This window comes from Petaurus breviceps, unplaced genomic scaffold (assembly GCF_028583685.1).
Source record: "Petaurus breviceps papuanus isolate PSGF00001 unplaced genomic scaffold, PetGlider_PUasm1.0 91041, whole genome shotgun sequence".
Taxonomy (NCBI): Eukaryota; Metazoa; Chordata; class Mammalia; order Diprotodontia; family Petauridae; genus Petaurus; species Petaurus breviceps.
Window position 1 is genome coordinate 10,461,086 of NW_027187400.1, and position 19,483 is coordinate 10,480,568.

Below are 19,483 nucleotides of genomic sequence, written 5' to 3' on the forward strand. Positions count from 1 at the left end.
GATTCTTCCAATCCAGGGTTCATTTGGGTTACAGGTCTTTCTGTCTCAATTCAATTCAGCTAGCATTTACTTATAAGATGCTGTGATAGGCACAAGTGATATAAGATAAATGAAAGGCATTCTAATAAACTTACACTCTATTAGGGGATGCCTCTCCTCTCCTCATCCTGATCCATCTTCACAGAACTAGAGAATTTTAGATCAAAAGAGACCTCTTTGACCATCTAACCCAACATATCTCCAAATATTCTTTCTTATCCAGAATTCCAGGCACATCACTCCTCCACTTAGAAACTGTCTATGGCTCCCTAGTGCTTCCCAAGTCAAGGTCTCACCTCTTGAGCCTGGCATTCAAGGCTCTTCCCAGTCTGGCACTTACCTTCCCTTGTTAGCCTCCTCTCATTCCACTTTCCTTCTTGTACTCTCTGTACTAAAGTGCTCTCTCCCCTTGTTCTTCATACTCAGAATACTCTCTCTCCCCTCCCCTTTCCTTTTGTCAATTTAATTCCAATCCATCTGCTCCCCATCAATTAAAAAATCACCTCCTTTGGGAAGCCTTCCTTGATTATCCTATAAGTAACTGTCCCTAGGGCCTTCCATTGTCTTTTGTTTGGCAACTCTCAGCTGTACTTTTATTATGTTAATATTGTATATAAATAAGAGTTCTCCTTACAGGGGTCTAGGACTCTTTCTAGAGCCAGGGGGTCTGACATAATAAGGGCCTGACACTTGTTGACAAAAGCAAGCAGGAACCCTTTGTGTTAGCTAGACTTTGTATCAATCAATACATTAAATTAACATCACATCTGGTCTTCTATCTAACAGAGTCATGTCCTTCATTCTCAAAGAGGACCATGACATCAGGGAGGTGATGACACGGCTTGCAACTGACTGATTTAAGTGAGGTAGGGCTATGCAAGGTCACCAGCCTCACTATCTCCTCCAGAGCCACCTGCGTCCAGTGGCAGATATCCATGAGGATGACTGGAGATGACCCAGGATGCAGTGGGAGACCTTGGTCATTTTAAGCTAAGGTCTCTTCAGGTTCTTATTTTAAGTGAGATGAATTCAGGAAATTCACTTTAAGAAGTGAGTCAGGGGTTGGCCTCTTTAATTAAAAAAAAAAAATCAAACCGGGAGGGCAAGACTCTCAGAGCTGCTGGCCAAAGGAGACACATACTGACATTCACTCTGAGCCAGGAGGACCCAAAAACCCACCATTAAGTGATGCTTGGGCAGGGACCTATTGTGATACAATTCAACAAACCACAACCACAAAACAGTGCTGTAGATAGAAGGGGCTTAATAAATAGTTCCTGAATTAATGAAATCAGTCCCTCACTCCACCTCTGTTTCTCTGATGAAACGAAGGGATTGGACTACATGAACTCAAAAGTCCCTTTCTGCTAAGATATTCCAATTCTAATATTTCTTCCCGCTCTGACATTTTATAATTCTGTCATGTGATCTCTTACTATTTACGTCAACTTTTGAAAATCCCAATGGGGCATTTTCAAGGCTCCTGCTCACATCGTGAACAATGTGAGAAGAACAATTTTTTTAAAAGGAACATCAGCCCCCAGAAGTTTTATGCACATACGGAAAGGGAGGGAGCAGCCATCAATATTGTCAGATTTCTGGGTAGAGGCCGCTGAGTTTCTCCCTGTGTCTGATCTCACCAGAAAAATGCATTTTCTGTCTTCACCTAGTCCTTTCTTCCCCTTGGGCAGCATGGTAGACTCTTCTTCCCAGGATTCCTCAGATCCTCATAGTTCATCCTATTTCCTCTTATGGAGGGAAAAAGGACCTTTGTCCTCATGGAGAACTAAGGATCAGAGAAGAGCAAAGACTCTGCCATCAAACATTTCCTGAGCTTGAATCCATGCCCAGGGCACTGTGTTATAAGCTGGCAAGGGGAAAAGGGGAATGGAATCTCAAGAGGTATTGTGGAAAGAGAATTAGACTAGGAGTCAAGAGACCTGGGGTCCCATCTGCTGCCTGGCCTTGGGCAAGTCAATTCTCCCATTTAATTTCTCTGGTCCTCAGTTTCCTCATGTGTAAAATGAGGCAGCTGGACCAGAAGAGCCCATTGGTTCTCAAATTTTTTGATCTCAGAACCTCTTTACACTTGTAGAAATTAAGAAAAATCCCTCCCTGCGAACAGTTTCTGTTTATGTGGGGTTTATCTATGTTTACTGTATTAGTAATTAAAATGTCAGTACAGAGAATCCCAAAAATTTTCATGCAGTTAAAGCTAATAGCTTAATTAAAGTGGATCAAATAAGATAACACTTGTAAAGTGCTTAGCACACAGCAGGCACCTAATAAATGCATGTTCTCCTTTCCCTCCTATACACTGGTCTCACACTCACTTGAATCAATTACCCATGTACTTGTCTTTCCTCATCTCCCTACTTCCCCACCAGTCTAGCAATTAGAGACCAAGTCTATGTCATCTGTACCCACCAAATACCTTGGTTGCCAAGTATAGCTCTATCCAATATGGTGCCTCCTCCACAAGGGGTGCTTAAGACATATACAATGAATCAAGTAATGGCTGATTCATTAGAGTTATGACATTCTTAATGTGATCGTTACTTAGACTGCTTTTAGAGAATGCTTTGGGTTTCTAAAACCTGGATTCAAAGGTTGAAATTAGGGCCTTCTAGAGTCCTGAACACAGTGAGACAATGCCATGGGATTATGTTCCTATAACTGGTATTTAAGGTCCTTTACAAACTCAATCAAGGGTGGGTAAGTGGCATGGTGGATGGAGTGCCAGGCCTGGAGTCAGGAAGACCTGAGTTCAAACCTGGTCTCAGACACCTATTAGCTGTTCAAACCCTTGGCAAGTCAATTAACTCCATTTGCCTCAGTTTCCTCATGTGTAAAATGAGATGAAGAAGGAAATGGCAAACCATACCAATATCTTTGCCAAGAAAACCCCAAAATGAGGTCATTCAGTGTCAGACAAGACTGAAAAATGACTCAACAACAATAACAATAAGCTTGCTCCAAATTAGTTTTCCTGGTTCCCACCTTAGGCTGGAGACAATATTTCCCTTCTTCATATGCTCTGCATCCCAGCTATGCTGGACCATTCTCCATCTGCAGCGGTGACCTTACTCTCTCCCCTCTCTGAGCCTTTGCTCAGGTCATCCTCCATGCCCAGACTGAAGTTCTTCCCCCATCTTGGAATGTTGAGCAAGAATCCACTGAGATGCCACACCCACCTTCCCTACTATCTCAAGCCCAAGGAAAGGGACCTCTCCCTCTTTGTGTCTCATATCCTATTTTATGAACTCCTCTCCAATCCATTAAATATTCTTGATATCACAATTATCTGTTTGGTCCCCCCAGGTTTCATCTCATTATTGTAAAGTCCCTAAGAATAAGGCCCATATTGTATTGCTCAACAGAGAGGAATGCAGCCCCTTGCAACTGATAGCCCCTTAATTTAGGTCTATTCAATTGAATTTGAATTGGTAGGAGGGGCAAAGAAGTGAAGGGACTGGCCCCCTTTGGACCCTGGTCAGTTCCTCATGGGTCAAATGAGCAGGAATGCATGGTTTTTTAGTCCCTTTCCAAGTATTTACCATCTATGCTTTAAAGAACCCCATCGGGTCTTTACATTCTAGCCTTAAGGATCCTTCCAGGTCTTTCCCTTCTTTGTCCTAAGGACCCTTCTAGGTCTTTACCTTCTATGTTCTAAGGCCCTCTTCCAAGTCTTTACATTCTATGAGGCTATGGAATTATTTCTTTTGGGTTATATTAACTTGTCTTAGGGGCAAAAGGCCTAGGATTACGCCACCCAACAGAGCACAATACTGTACTGTTCTCCCCATATCCATCCCTCTTCTTCTATCATTTCTTCCTAGTCTCTGTTCTCTCCACATTTTCCCACTTTTCTTTCTCCTCATTTCTTCTCTCTACTTGCATATCTGCCTTTCCCTACGTGAACATCCTGCACATTCTTTCTCCTAGTTCACCCTATCCCTATCCCAACATGTAACATATGACTGCTACATGATGGTTCCCCTCTCCAGAGGCCTTCTTCTAAATGCCCTCCACCACTGGGGGGATCCAGCCCAGGTGAAAGGTGTGACTCCATCCCCACCAAAGGAAAAACAACATGCTAATGAAAAGGGTAGGCCCGGAACCCCATTTTTGTATATGAGTGTCTACACAGCCACAGGACATAGAAACTCACAGTCACTTGACATTTTAGGATTCCAAAGCACTTTGCATCTATTTCCGAATCTGATTCCTCATCACCACCCTGGGAAAAGGGGTGAAAACATTATTCCTTCCACTTTACAGATGAGGACCGTGAGGCTTGGAATGAGAAAAACAGTGGAGCAAGTGGCTGAGTTAAGACATGAACACTCTGTGCTTCCCTCACAGCACAATCCTTCTATGATTTATCCTTATCAGAACCTGAGTGTGCATGTGCTGGGGGGAGATGTCCATAGGTACAGAGTCTCTTCCTCTAAAAGAGGACCCATCAATGAACTCCAGCAGTGGGAAGGTTGGTCCTGGAAGCTTAAACACCTTCATCCTGCTTAGTCACTGGCGGGTTATGCGATTATAGGCGAGCTACCCCATGACTCAGTGTCATCCCAGCACGGAAGGCAGATAACCATCTACCTCTCCCTGGAAAGTAAGGAGGAAGAAGCAAGAGCTTTCAAAGGCTTCAAAGTACTTTCAAGGTAAGAGTTATCATACCAAGGCTGATAGGAATCAGGAAGCATCCAGGCTGGTTGCCTAGCAGCTGCCCTCAGGCCCACCTCTTCTAGAATATACAAACATTCTTCCCTCACAGGCTCCCCTTCCTTAGGACCTCATAACAGGCAGGGACTATCAGAGCCAGGAGAGATGTTAGAACATAGAATTCCAGAGCCAGACTAGGCCTTAGAACACAGAATGTCAGAGCTGGGAGAGAATTTATAACATACAATGTCAGAGATGGGAGAGACATTAGAACCCAGAATTCCAGAGCTAGGAGGATCCTTAGACAACAGGATATCAGAGCTGGAAGAGCCCTTAGAATGCAGGATGTCAGGGCTGAGAGGACCCCTAGAACACAGAATGTCAGAACTGGGAGGGCCGTTAGAACACAGGATGTCAGAGCTGGGAGGGTCCTTAGACCACAGAATGCCAGAGCTGGGAGGGCAACTTCGAACACAGAATGTCAGAACTGGGAGGGCCCTTAGAACACAAAATATAAGAGCTGGGAGGGCCCTTGGGACACAGGATGTTAGAGCTGGGAGGGGCTTTATAATATGGGATGTAAGAATATAGAATATTAGGGTTCGAAAGACGATCATATAGTCTAATGTCCTTTTTTTTACTGAGGAGAAACTGAGGTCCAGAGATGGGAAGTTAGTTGCCTGTAGTCATACACACAGCAGAGTCACGACCAGAACAAAGGCCACCATTCACCCCTTTTGCTTTTTCCAATAAGCTTGACTGAGGTTATCAGTTATTTGCTGTCTTCCTTCAGGGGACTTTAGAAGTTCCTTCATTGTCTGGGTAGCCTTCCTCCAATGATTTGTAACCATAAGGTACAATCAATACCAGGCTGATAAAGGAAACTCGGGATATTGCAGGGCTATCCTACCCCTAGATGGTTAATGTTGGGAAAGAAAGCCCAAGCTGCCCTACCAATCCTGGCCCCAGACACTGGTCTGGGACACTGGAGAAGAAGACTGGCCTTGAACTATCCTCATATGCACGCACAGAGGAAAGGAAGGAGGATAGGTATACCTTGGAGGTAACTCAGACCCCGTTTGAATGGATGCCGTGGAAAGGGCTATTATGGACTATATCCCACAGACAGGCTCTTGTACCTACCTATCGGTCCCTCTTGCAATTTACCTAGACCTGTATCTACCACTGGCTAGCTATGATCTGGTCCCAGACACTTACTAGATGTCTGACCCTGAGAAAATCACTTAACCCTGTTTGCCTCAGTTTCCTCATCTGTAAAATGAGCAGGAGAAGGAAATGGCAGGACTACTACAGTATCTTTGCCAAGAAAACCCTAAATGAGGTCACAGAGAGTCGGACAAAGCTGAAAAGAACTGAACAATAATTTTCAAACTCCAGGTCCAGCATTCTAACCATTGTACCACCTAATTGCCATGAACTCTGGGTGACTTTTCTCCTCTCTGGGTTTCTTACCTGTGAAATGAGGAGTTTGGAGATATAATCTTTAGGGTTCCCCATCCCTGTTAGCCACTCAAATTCTAATCAGTAAACACTTGTTAAGTACTTTCCATACATACAATTCTGCTCTTGGCTCTAGGGAAGCTATGAAGTTTAGACAAGAGACATCCCCTGCCCTCAGGAAGCTTAATATCTAGTGTAGGGATATGACACATACACAGTTACCTTCAAAGGAGTCAAAAAGGTATTGGCTAAAAGCATCAGAGGATGGCATCTCTCCCAAGGAACTTCCCTGTCTTCCTGTCTGTGGGAGGGGGGCTGATCTCTAAGGAGACTTCCAGCTCTAACTTCCTATCTTTTGGGTTTTTTTTTTTTTTTTGCTTTTTGGAGGGGGGAAGGCAGGGCAATTAGGTTTAGGTGACCTGCCCAAAGTCACACGGCTAGTAAGTGTTAAGTGTCTGAGGCTGAATTTGAATTCAGGTCCTCCTGACTCCAGGGCCGGTGTTCTATTCACTGTATCACCTAGTGGCCCCTCTAACTTCCTATCATCCTATTTGTAGGTGACATAGTTTTGGTAGACAGTTGGCCTCAGAAGTCAAGAAGACCTGAGTTTAAGTCTTACCTCTGATCCCTGGGGTGCCCGGGGTAAATCTCTCAAGCCCTCAGTGCCCCCTGGTAACTCTCTAAAATAGAACTTCTTAACCTTTTGGCATGTCACCTAGATCTGACCTCCTTGGGTGGCCAGGTAGTGTAGTGGATAGAGCGCTGGGCTTGGAATCAGGAAGACTCATCTTCCCAAGTTCAAATCCAGACTCAGACACCTACTAGCTGTGTGACCCTGGGTAAGTCACTACACCCTGTTTACCTGTTTCCTCATCTATAAAATCAGCTGGAGGAGAAAATGACAAATCACTCTAGTATCTCTGAAAAAAAAAATACCAGCCCAAATGGGGACATAAAAGAGTTGGACATTACTGAAGAACAGACAACAAATTAACAATTTTAGACCTCTTCGGCAGTTTAATAAATCCTTTGAAAAATGATATTTTTAAATGAATAAGATAAAATACATAGGATTTAAAAAGGAAACCAACTATCCTGAAATGCAATTATCAAAATATATTTTAAAAACAAGCTGTTGGACCCCAGATTAAGAACTCTTGCTCTAAAACTGGGGCCCAGTTGCCATTTGGCCTTGGTACAGGGGTTTCCTTTACCCTAAGAAAAGCCCATGCTCAGCTCACATTCACTGTGTGACAGGGTTCAAGCCAATTTCCCTCTCTGAACCACCTCAGTTTCATCTGTAAAATGGGGTCTCCAATGACCTGCCCCCCAGGGTGGTTATAAGGAAAGCAGTACACAGACCATCAATCACTATAGACACAAGGGTCATCAATCATGACATGAGGACAGGATATGCGAAGGGCATCCCCACTGATTGCACTGATGCTAGCTATGGTTCAGGCCTGGGCTGCCTGTGACACCCACTCAGAAGCCTTGAACACAGAAGGTGCTCCATCATGGTTGGCTGAATGGATGGTCTCCCAAGCTACGCATCTAACCCTCATAAGTCATTTGCCTCCTTGGTAGATGCTGGGTCAGAGCCAAGCCTGCTAACAAAGTCAGTTCAGGGCCTGCCCGGCTGCCCAACCTGGCCATAGGGAACTCAGGCCAAGGATGAGCTAAGAAACAAAGGCCAAGAGGCCCTTCTAGAGACATGAGCTCAGTCAGTATGGACCAGGAATCCCTGTAGGTTGGGAGGTCACAGACACTGGGGACATTTAACTGGGCTAAGAGAACCAGGGTGGGTGGGGAAGCAGGATCACTCCTGTACAAACTGCAAAGGGAAATCCCTGGGGAAAAGAGCTTACATTCACGAAGGGCTATAAGGTGCCACTAAGGCAGTGGTGGTCCCAGCTGGGCTCAGAACCAGGGTTCATGACCTGGATTCAAATCTCACTTCTGACATTCCTACTCAGCTGTGCGACCCACGGCAAATCACTGAAACTCTCAGTACTCTTGGATAGTTTTTTAAAGACAGGGGTTCTTAATTTGGGATATATGCAGAGAGATTTTAAGGGATCCCTAAATTTCTTTGGGAAAAAGTTTTTATTTTCACTCACTTCTAACTGAAATTTAGCATTTCCTTCAATTATGAATTTTTTTTAAAAATTATTCTGAGCTAGGTGGTGCAGTGAATAGAGCACTGGCCCTGGGGTCAAGAAGACCTGAGTTCAAATCCGGCCTCAGACACTTAACACAAAAACCAGCCATGTGACCTTGGGAAAGTCACTTAACTCCAATTGCCCTGCCTTCCCCCCTCCAAAAAGAAAAACAAACAAACAAAAAAAATTATTCTGAGAAGGGGTCTATAGGCTTCACCAGATGGCCAAATTGGTCTATCACTCATGCCAAACACACACACACACACACACACACACTCTTTACAGACTCCTCATCTAAGACTAAAAGTTTCAGAGGAAGCCCCAACCTGCTTTGACAGAGAGAGATTCCTTTTCTGGGAGTTCACTGTATCAGTGAAATAATGGGTCCTGCCTCTTCCCTATTGAGATTTCTTAAGCCTTTCTCTCACACCTCTATGAGGGAGAAGCAAGTCCCATTATCTCCATGTTAGATAAGGAAACTGAGATTCAGAAAGATGAGCCCTCTCTCCCTCATTCACTCAGCTGGGACATATGGGACTGGAACTCAATCACAGGTCTGTCAAATCTGAATACAAAGCAGAGATTTTCTTGGTCAGTTGTATGTGACACTCTGTGACCCCTTTTGAGGTTTTCTTGGCAGAGATACTGCAGTGGTTTACCATCTCTTTCTCCAGATCATTTTATGAGGTGAGGAAACGGAGGCAAACAGGGTAAAGTGACTTGTCCTGAGTGACACAGCTAAGAAGCGTCTGAGGCCAGATTTGAACTCAGGAGATGAGTCTTCCTGACTCTCGGCCCTGAGCTCTTTCCGCTGTGCCACCTAGCTGCCCATACCACTCTCCTTAAGTCATACCAATAGGGAAAAGTGGCAGAGGTAGATTTCACCTCAATGGAAAGGGTAAACTTTCTGTCAATGAGAACCATCCAGCAGTGAAACAAGCTGCCTCAGGAGGTAGTGAGCTCTCTGCCGCTGAAGGTCTAGTGATTAGACGATCATAACTTTAGTGCTGGAAGGGATTTTCAGGGTCTATTTTTGACAAATGAGAAGACTGAGTCCCAGAGCGCCAAAAGTGGCCCAACATCACATAATCAGTAAGAGGCAGATGGGAGATTTGAACGTGTACCCGTTGTTGCTTTGAAATCCACCACTTGTTGAGATGTGATGGAGGGATTCCCATTTCAGATAAGGGCAAGGACCCAGTGACATCCTGGCTTAGAGACTGTCTGATTCCAGGACTTTGAAAACATCCACAGCTCACACTGTGACCAATGGCAGGAAGGGCTGCTCTAGCTATGTCAGCATAGACTATTTATTAGCTCTGGAATGCACATTCTAATATAAAAGATAGAATTTAGAAGGAGAAAGCACCTTAGTACTGGGATTACGGGAGGCAGAAGGAAGGGCCTTATTTAACCCTTATTTAACAGAGGAAAATGGAGACTAAGAAAACGGAAAAGACATGCCTAGGAACCCATGGCTGCTAGGTTCATACATAGGGACATAGATGTGACTCCACCCACTCCAGGTAATAATCAATCAATCACTCAGTCAATGACACTGGTCAAGTCCCAGGCTCTACGTGAACATATGTGTATGTAAGTATGTGTGGATGTGGATGGTTTTCCCTTTCACACCAGGATCTCCTCATCATGGTTTCTATATACCTCGGGCCAGCATAAGAAATCAAACAGGAATTTGGGGGGAGTTTTGTGGAAGCCACAGAGGTCATGCAAAGGCCAGAAGACGACCCAGAAAAAGTTTAGAAACTCAGAAATGCTTAAAATATATGTATAATATTGCATACTATCAACATATTTTATTTTTAATACCATACTAATTCTGACTTCTTCTTTGGTATAAAGTGAGGGCCAAAAATTTTTCATGGATTTTCCAAATTTCGGGGACTCTGTGCCCCTATTCCCTGCCACGTGGAAAGGATAAATGTTTGTGTGTATATATTTACATATATGTGAATATACGTGTATTTACATACATGTAGGCATTGTCTTGTGTACATCAGATACACACGTATGTATATGTACACAGTATGCATGTGAACATACACACAAACATGCATGCATGTGCAGGCACACGTCCATGTGCATACACTCACATGAATGCATACCCCAATCACATAAGACTAAGTTTATCTTCTCTGATGTATGCAATTCTGACCCCATGATCTGTCATTCCCTCCTCTTGTCCTGGAAACTTCTCTTAGGCTACTTTTCTAAACTAATGAGGCCTTGTCATCAGAGCTTTTGGCCTGCTTTGGCTAATCCTGGGGCTGGCCCCAAATTAAATGGAGAAGAGAGAGGAGAGAGGAGAATTGGGAACCAGGAGGAAATGTTAGCCCCAATACTTCCTGATGGTTGAATGCCTTGTTAGATTATGGGAGATAAAACTGGGAAAGATTCCCAAACCACACCAGGGGAGGGGTTGCTAGCCCAGTCAACGTCAGTAGAAAGAATAAAGGATTTGAAGTTAAAAGCCCTGAGTTCAAGTCAGAATTCCAATTCTTACAAAGGTATGACCCTAGCCAAGTCATTACTTTCTCTGTACCTCAGTCTCCCCCTCTGGAAAATGGGGGTGATAATATTTGTAGTAGGAGGAGTCAAGATAAAAGATCATGGGACAAGGAAGGAGCTCCTGGAGGCTTCAGAAGGAAGAAAAGCTTCAAAGAGAAGAGTACTTTTTAAATCTTAAAACATCATAGAAATGTTAATCATTATTACAAACCCTTAGACCAGGAAGGAAGGGAAAGGAAGTAAGAAATCAGAGATCAAAAAACACAAACCAATTGTTCTGTTATTCATTAAGTATTAAGCACCTACTATATGCTTGGCACAGTGCTAAGCATTAGAGATAGAAAAAGACTGCCCTCAAGGAGTTTACATTCTAATGGGGAGACAATATGCAAACAACTACAACAGAAGAGGAAAAAACTGGAGATAATGAACATAGCAAGGCATTATATGGAAAGATTACTGGACCTGGGGGCAAGAGACCAGGGTTTAAATCTCAGCTCTGCCCCTGGCTAGCCATGCAACATTGGGCTGGTAAAATGGGAGATAGAACAGAAATGATCGAGGGTGTCCTTCCTTCCCGGCCCCATGCCCATGCCCACTGGACTGGGGCACTGCCCACAGAGCTGGGCGTGCACTCTGCTCCTTTACGGTGGGATGCATGCTCCGAGGGGAAAAATAAAAGAAAGAAGAACAACCAAGTCACTTTTCAGAGGGAGAAGATGGTTCCAGGGGAAGGAAATGGGGCGAGGGGTCCTCTGATTATATCAGTGACAAGGGGAATGAAATTTGTACTGCCTCCCTCCATTCATGAGTTGTTCATGAAGACTGAATGAAGTCAAACGTGCAAAGTCTTTTGCAAATTATAAATTGCTGTCCAAATTAGGGTAGTTAGGATTCTTATTGTCAGTGAGACTCCTGCTCCAGGCCAAGCTGAATTTTTCCAGCATTTATATAGCACTTTAAAGTTTGCAAGGCACTTTACAAACATTATTTCATTTGATCCTTGTAACAACACTGGGAGATGAGTGCTATTATTATACCCATTTTACAGCTATAGAAACTGAGGAAGAAAAAGGATTAATGAGTTGGCCAGGGTTACACAGTTAGTAAGTATACAACACAGCATTTGAACTCACCTCAGGGGGGATTCTTGACTAGAAATATGGGTCTTCCTTCCTGACTCTAGGTCTAACGTTCTATCCACTCTGCTACCAAGAAAACCCCAAATGCAGTCACAGAGTCAGATGTGACTGAAAAACGACTGAAGGAAACACCACACACATTTAAGTGTTTGATAATGCTTTTGTTGAATTGAACTGTTTCCTCATCTATAAAATGGGGATAGTTCAATTCAATAAATACTTATCAGTTAACCCACAAAGATTTAGCAGCTGCCTAATATGTGCTGGGTTCAGGGGCAGCCAGGTGGCTCAGCAAGTAAGAGCACCGGCCCCAGTGTCTGGATAACCTGGGGATCGAATTCGGGCTCAGATACTTAGCACCACACCCAGAAATAACTGGCTGTGTAACCTTGAGCAAGTTACTTAACCCCAATTGCTTAAAAAAAAAATATATATATATATATATATATATGCTGGGTTCTGTGCTTGGTACTTGGGATATAAAAATAAATGCAATAATGAAATGATCCCTGCCTTCTGAGAGCTTACATTCTAGAGGCTGGGTGGGGGGGCCTAGCTATTTATATAATAACTGGACTACCAGTCTTACCTGAAATACGGAAAGTGTGCTGTATGTAAAGTGTAGTTTGAATGTGAGTATCATTATCATTTATATCTCCCAAAGTGTTTAGTAAGATTTGAAACCAGGTCTTCTTGTCTCTAAGTCCAGCATTCCATTCTCCTACCAGGGTGGGGAATCTGTAGTCTTGAGGTCCCACATGGCCTTCTAGGTCCTCAAGTGCAGCCTTCTGATTGAATCCAAGTTCTACGGAACAAATCCTTTCATTAAGGGGATTTGTTTTGTGAAGTCTGAATTCAGTCAAAGTACCACACTTGAGGACCTTGAGGGCCACATATGGCCTGGAGACCCCAGTACATATGGCCTCGAGGCCACAGGTTCCTCACCCCTTGTAATGCGAATGTAAATTTTAAAGATCTTCCCTGCCCCTAGGCTAAAGTGCACCAGAAGCCTGGGGAGGGAGGCTTGTTTTTCAGAAGATACTTTTTGATTGGCCAGTGGGTCAAAAAGGTTGTTACATTCTCTGAGCCAGGAGAAGGCTATATAAGCACTGATGTGTAGCTTTGTTTTGGGACTCACTTTGAGAAGTGTTATGTGATTTGATCTGAATTCTGGGAAGCCGTTGTTGAGAGTCCCCCGGCTTTGAAAAACCCAGAATGTGGAAACCCAGATGTTGACTGGGTATGGATGTAATGGTTGGACAGTTTGGAAATCTGTCTACTTGATGTTTCTGTCTTGATAATTATACCTGTATACTTTGAGGTTCAGGGTGATGACCTTTTCTCCTGAACAAGGTAAACAATATATGTCTGACTGATTAAAGTAAGCTTGTTAACCCATTTTGAGTTGCTTTCCTTTAACAAAGCAGATCCAAGAACCTGTGGTAGCTGCAAACCCTGAGGACGCTTGGGGTGCTTGCTGCTACACCCCTGTAAATAATCTTTGACCTACTACCTAACCTCTCTTGAATCTTAGACAACTCTTTGAGGCTTATCTACTAAGGGGTCTAAAAGTTGTAGTGCAATTTTCAGCTTTGGGACTTTGGGAACACTGGATATAATGCTATGAACAGGGATATGTATCTCATTCAATAAACACTTGTTGAAAGAACAAATAAAATTTGCTCCATTTCCTCCAAGTACTCTCTCTCTCTCTCTCTCTCTCTCTCTCTCTCTCTCTCTCTCTCTCCTCTCTCTCCCTCCTTCCTCTTTCTCCTCGCTCTCTTCTCTCTCCCTTCCTCTTTCTCCTCTTTCTTTCTCCTTGCTTTCTCCCTTCTCTCTCTCTCTCCCTCTTTCTCTCTCTCTCTCTCACACACACACAAGCTACACAGAATAGCACAGAGTTTTGTCAGTTCACAAGCTTACAAGACCATCTGATGAGAACATGCCATCTGAGGGGGTTTTGCCCTGTTGGAGAACTCTCTAAAGTGTTTCTAGTCTTTCCTCTCCAAGTAAGGCCACACTGATGGGACCTTACCTCCTGAGCTTCAAGACTCTGCCAATTGGGAGAAGCTACACCAAGTTCAGGTAGAGGAATGGATAAAGCTCCTGGTTGGGGTCAAGAAGACCTGAGTTCAAATCCAGTCTCAGACACTTACTAGCTGGGTAACCCTGGGCAAGTCACTTAACCCTGTTTGTCACAGTTTCCTAATCTATAAAATGAGCTGGAAAGGGACATTGCAAAGCACTCCAAGAAAACCCCAAATGGGGTCATGAAGGGTCAGACACAACTGAAACGCCTGAATAACACCACCACCATCAAGCTTACCACCCAAAGCCCAGCATTACTACAGAATGGAGGCCAGGTCTTCTAAGAAACCAGTTTGACATCATCCAAGTTAGTACAATATCATGGAAAGAACTTCAATATACAAGGCAAGTGACCTAAACTGGAGTCTAAGCTCTAGTACTGACTGTAGAACCTCAGGGAAATCCCTTCTTTGAGCTAAAGTTTCCTCATCTGGCAAATAGGATGTGGGGAGAAGAGATGGTCTCTAAGCTATCCTCTAACATTCTATATTCTAAGGTCCCTTCTGGCTCTGACGTTCCATGTTCTAAGGTTCCTTCCAGCTCTAAAATTCTGTGTTCTAAGCCTCCCCCCCACCCCAGTTCTAACATGCTGTGTTCTAAGGGCCCTCCCTACTCTGATATTCTGTCCTCCCAGTTGTGACATCCATCGTTCTAAGGTCCCTCCCTGCTCAGACAGTCTTCCTTTTAACATTCTACATATTAGGTCCCTTCATACTCTAGCCTATGAATCTCCAAACAGAGAAGGTAGTAAAAATATTGCAACTGGGTAAAACAAACACCTACTATGAGAAAAGCACTGTGCCCCAGGGCTGGGGAAGCAATGAGAGGTCCAGATATGGCTTTGAAGGACTTTGTAAGGGAATAGGGGGAAGGGGGAAGGGAGAAGGGAAGGATGGACAGCAACAGAAATAGCTGATACCAGGGAGAGTGAGATAAGGCAAAACAGAGAGGCTTCTTGGGCCAATTATGTCAAAGTGCAAAAGGAGGCCCAAATGTCCCCAGCTTCTACTGAGGGTCCACTCAGAATGCTGTGGCTCAGAGCCTTTCAAGTGAACATTTCAGATAAGCTCTAAGCCTCCCTGCAATGACAGGGGTCTCCAGCTCAAAAATAACAAACAGTCCACAAAAGGTTGGGGGGGGGGGGGGGGGGGAGGGCTGTCTTCTTCCAAGGGTGTGCTGTTAAATGTTTGGTAACTGGATCTCAACAAAAATGTAACCATACACCTTTAATTTTAAGGCTCTGGGTAGAAAGTTGCACCTGGATTAGGCCTAAAAGGTCGATCTGGGAACGAAGTACCTGCCCAGCAAAGGTGCTGAGATGGGAGGTAGAATGCCAAGTGGGGCAATGTAGTTGGAACATAAAGTATGTGAAGGGGACAGGGGTGTACTGGTAAATGTTTAACAATCAACTCTTGGTGGGGCGGGAGGGGAATATACCCATCATACTTTTAAGTTTGCTTTTCATTTATAACATTTTCTCCACCACTTTTTTAAGTCTAGGCAATCAACAAAACAACAAACCAAGTCCTAATTTGTAACATTTGCTGATTTCTACATTACAAATGCCCGCATTGAAAATTTAACAATTGGCTTTGCTGGTGGGGCTAGTACAAGTCTGCCTTCTTCCCATAGGCTACAAATTACATTGATAACAAGGCAGGTATTATTATCCCCATTTTGCAGAGAATGAAAGTGAGGCACAGACAGGAATGATTTGACTGAGATTATACAGAAAGTCATTGAAAAAGGGTAAAACTAGAATCCAGATCTCCAGACCCCAAGGCTGGTGTTCTTTCTACTAAATTATGCTGTCTTTTCTCCCTCTCCTCAATTTTGAGCTCTATTTTTCACTAAAGGACTCAACTCTCTCTCTCTCTTTTTTTTTTTTGCTTTTTGGAGGGCAATTGGGGTTATGTGACTTGCCCAAGGTAGCATGGCTATTTTTTGTGTTAAGTGTCTGAGGCCCAATCCAAACCCAGGTCCTCCTGACCCCAGGGCCCGTGCTCTCTTCACTGCACCACCTAGCCGCCCCCTAGGACTCAACTCTTAGCTGTCTGTGGAGAAAGAAATGGGAAAGAGCCCAAGACCAGATGGCAAGAGGGATGTTCCCTTCAAATCCAAGGTGTCATCTGCTCCCCTCTCTAGACAAGGGCCTGCTGGGTGGTATAAAAGAAACTACACTGGGTTTGGAGCTGAAGAACCTGCGTTCAAATCCTTCATAAGGCAGGTTGGAAATACTATCCAAACCAGACAAGTTCTTTGGAAAAAGGAATTGTTATTATACAAAGTCAGCATTGGAGAAAAAGTAAGTGCTAGTCAGGGAACCTGGGTTTGCAATCTACAGAAGACAGAACCCTGGACTTGGGAGTCAGGAAGATCTGGGTTTGAATCCTGCCTTAATCACTTAACTATAAGTGTCACCCTGGGCAAGTCACTTAATGTCTTTTGCCTCAGTTTCCTTATCTGTAAAAAGAGAATAGATGGTGGTCTTTAAGGTTCTTTCCAATTCTAAATCTATAAGCCTGATGCTTTAGTCCTATGAACTAGGATCGAATGAGATATATGTAAAGTGCTTTATAACAGTGCCTGGCAAACGAAGGTTCTTAATAAATGCTAAAGCTTATCCTCATTCCACCCAGTTCCCTCCTCCTACTTTGTGTCTTTGGACAAGCTAAGTTACTTCCCAGCACCTCAGTTTCCTCATCCATACAACATGTATGTATTTTAGGGAGGTGGATTAGATGAACTCTAAGGTACCTTCCAGTTTTAATTCCTATCATCCAATGGGCACTGTGCCCACCCAGGCTAGAGCCTGCCATCTTCAAGTGTCCCTGCTACCCTCGGAGCTGCTGCTGACACAGATGGACAGATGGATGGACAACCATGACCATCCACTCTGCCATAATTAAAAACACACCCAGACCGCTATCGTAGTACAAGTGGCCAATTTTCCTCCCCTCCAGCTCTGCTTACTCTAACACAAATAGCAATATTTATGCCAAGCTTCTATAATACCGTAAACAGCATAACCTATAGCAGGCCAATCCATGAGTCATTTCCCCAAAGCCCGAGTTAATAAGTGGTACCTCATCCCCATTCCAAAGAAACCCAGCGTCCTGGCCTTGGTCTAAACCTCCACACCCAGATCCCGTGGTCTCCTAATGCCCCATCAGCCTAGCAATGGGAAACTGCCAAGCAGCCGGCCTGCTCCTAGCAGACAGGATGGATTCTCTTGGTCCTGGGTCCTTGGTCCCGGCTGTGGATTCCACTGGCTGCCATCCAGGGAAAGTTTCCCAAATCCTCTACCAGCCCCTAAGCTCTCATTAAGTAGGGAGAAATTGAAGTCATGACAGAAGAACCCACATCTTTCTCTTTTCAAAGGCAGCAACTCAGTTTTCTAGTTGAAACAGCATTTGTTGATAGAAAAAAGAGGAGGGGTGTCACCCCTACCATAACCCTTGTGAGGCACAACTGGGATGGGGGAGGGTCCTGGCCCACAGGGGATGAATAAGACCCAGCAGAGGCCCCATCCCTGGCTATCCCATTATGCCCCTCAGAGCTTGACAGACCTGCCCTCTCCCACTAACTTTCTATTTGGGATTAACACCTGGTATCCAGGAGGCAATTCCGTTGGCCGATCACATCTTTCAGGTCATGAGCACTGACCTGGCAGGGATACTCTAAGGAAAACCCAAGAAGAGCTCCCCTCTGCCTTGAGAAGGGTGGGAAGGCAGGCACTGCCCAGCTGGGCATGATGGCAGCTGGTGAGAGTTTCAGGGGCCTCCATCATGATGGGGAGTTTTTCAGCCAGTTGGACCATGGGGAGATGGGAGGGAGGGTCTGGATGCTAACATACAGACACACTCATGGCAGAGAGAGTCTCTCACCAACCCATCTTTCCAGAGCAGAGTTCCAAAGCAGGACCAGGGAGGGGTCCTATTGTAAAGCCGAGTCCCTGGCAATCATCACACTCACAGGAGGAGGTCGAACTCAATGAGGTGCCTTCCAGCTCTAATATCCTCCGCCTGAATAGTCTATGTCTGCCTGAGATCCTCTAAGCGCTAACAAACATTCTGTGTTCTAAGAACGCTTTCAGGACTAACATTCTGTGTTCCGAGGTCCCTCCCAGCTCCCACAATCTAAGGGCCCTTCCAGCTCCGTGAGCCTCTGATTCTGAACTGGACTGCTCCGAGAGGCTCCAGTTACAAATCTCAGCTTCGGGCACCTTAGAGGCTTCTTCCTTATTTGCTCAGCTTATCTTTCCTGCTACCTGGGGCCCCCGGGCTTATTCTCAGGGCTATGCTCCCATTAAGCACTTTCTCAGCCATCAAACTTTCCTTCCTCTATCCAAGCTCCTTCGGGAGCCTCGAATTTGGTCTGGGCATCTCCTCCTCGTCCTCCTCCTACACCCCACCCCCGGCTTGCCCACGGAGGGAGCCGGGCGCGGGCGGCTCTTCCCCTAGAGGGCCGGGAACGTTATCCCTCCCCCCCACCCCCCTCAGCCCCGGCCCTCGCTCTAGCCAAGCGCTCCGCGGAGCTGGCCAAGCTACAAAGCTTTGGCAAGATGGTCCCTTCTCCTCCCTTCTGGTACAGTCAATCAGAGCCTCCAGTGTCCTCCTGCTCTCCCCCCCCCCCAACCCCCCCCCCCTCCCACACCCACACACACACACACACACACACACACATCCAGCCACCCTCTCTTTCCTCTCCACCGCCTTCAGGAGAGAAGGTTCAACTCCAGACACACCTCCCCAATGCATTGCCACCTGCCCCGGCCCGGAGGAGACAGTTTGCCCCTAAGCAAACTTTGCAGGAAGACGTATGGGGAGGGGGTCAGAGATGGGGTGGGGGGCGCAGGCCTGGCCCCCTGCCCCAGGCCCCCCGGCCGCCCTCCCCTCGCCTCTCTTCCCCCTCCCCCATCGCACTTACCTTCCACAGCAGAGACCAGGGGCAGCAGCAGCGGCGGCAGCAGCAGCAGCAGCAGCGGCGGCGGCGGCAACGGCAGCGGCAGCAGCGTGCACCGACCCCACAGCCGATCCATTGTGTGGCTCGGCGCTGGCCCGGGGCGCGTTAAGGGGAGCAGGGCCGGCGAGCCATGGGGCCGGGCAGGCGAAGGTGAGGGCGGCTGGCTGGGGGGGCCGGGGGGCGCGGAGAGGCAGACGCAGGACCGCGCTTCCAGCAGAATGAGCCATCCAGAATGGGGAGAAAAGAGCCCGAGACGAGCCAACGCTGGGAACGATCCACCTGCACGGCCGTGCGGGGGGGGAGGGGGGAGAGGGGGGTGAGCAGGGGGGCTCCGCCGAGCCCAGCCCGGCGCGCTGAGGACCCCGAGAGGGGGGCGAGCCGCTCCAGTGGGCCGACGGCGGGGCGGCGTCGGGGCAGCCTATGAGG

The 19,483-nt window shown here is 45.8% G+C and overlaps 1 protein-coding gene across 2 annotated transcripts in view; it reads right to left on the bottom strand.

Annotated features, from left to right (window-relative positions):
* The window catches only part of EPHB2 (EPH receptor B2), a 257,539-nt gene extending 238,278 nt beyond the window's left edge, over nucleotides 1-19,261 (bottom strand). Inside the window, exon 1 of one of the 2 annotated variants that reach the window (XM_069078481.1) lies at nucleotides 19,022-19,261. In XM_069078481.1, coding sequence (XP_068934582.1) covers nucleotides 19,022-19,133 — 112 coding nt within the window. In that variant the 5' untranslated portion in view covers nucleotides 19,134-19,261. The remainder of the gene's footprint in view (nucleotides 1-19,021) is intronic. The other variant, XM_069078482.1, reaches the window with a different exon arrangement.
* Nucleotides 19,262-19,483: the final 222 nt, after the last annotated feature.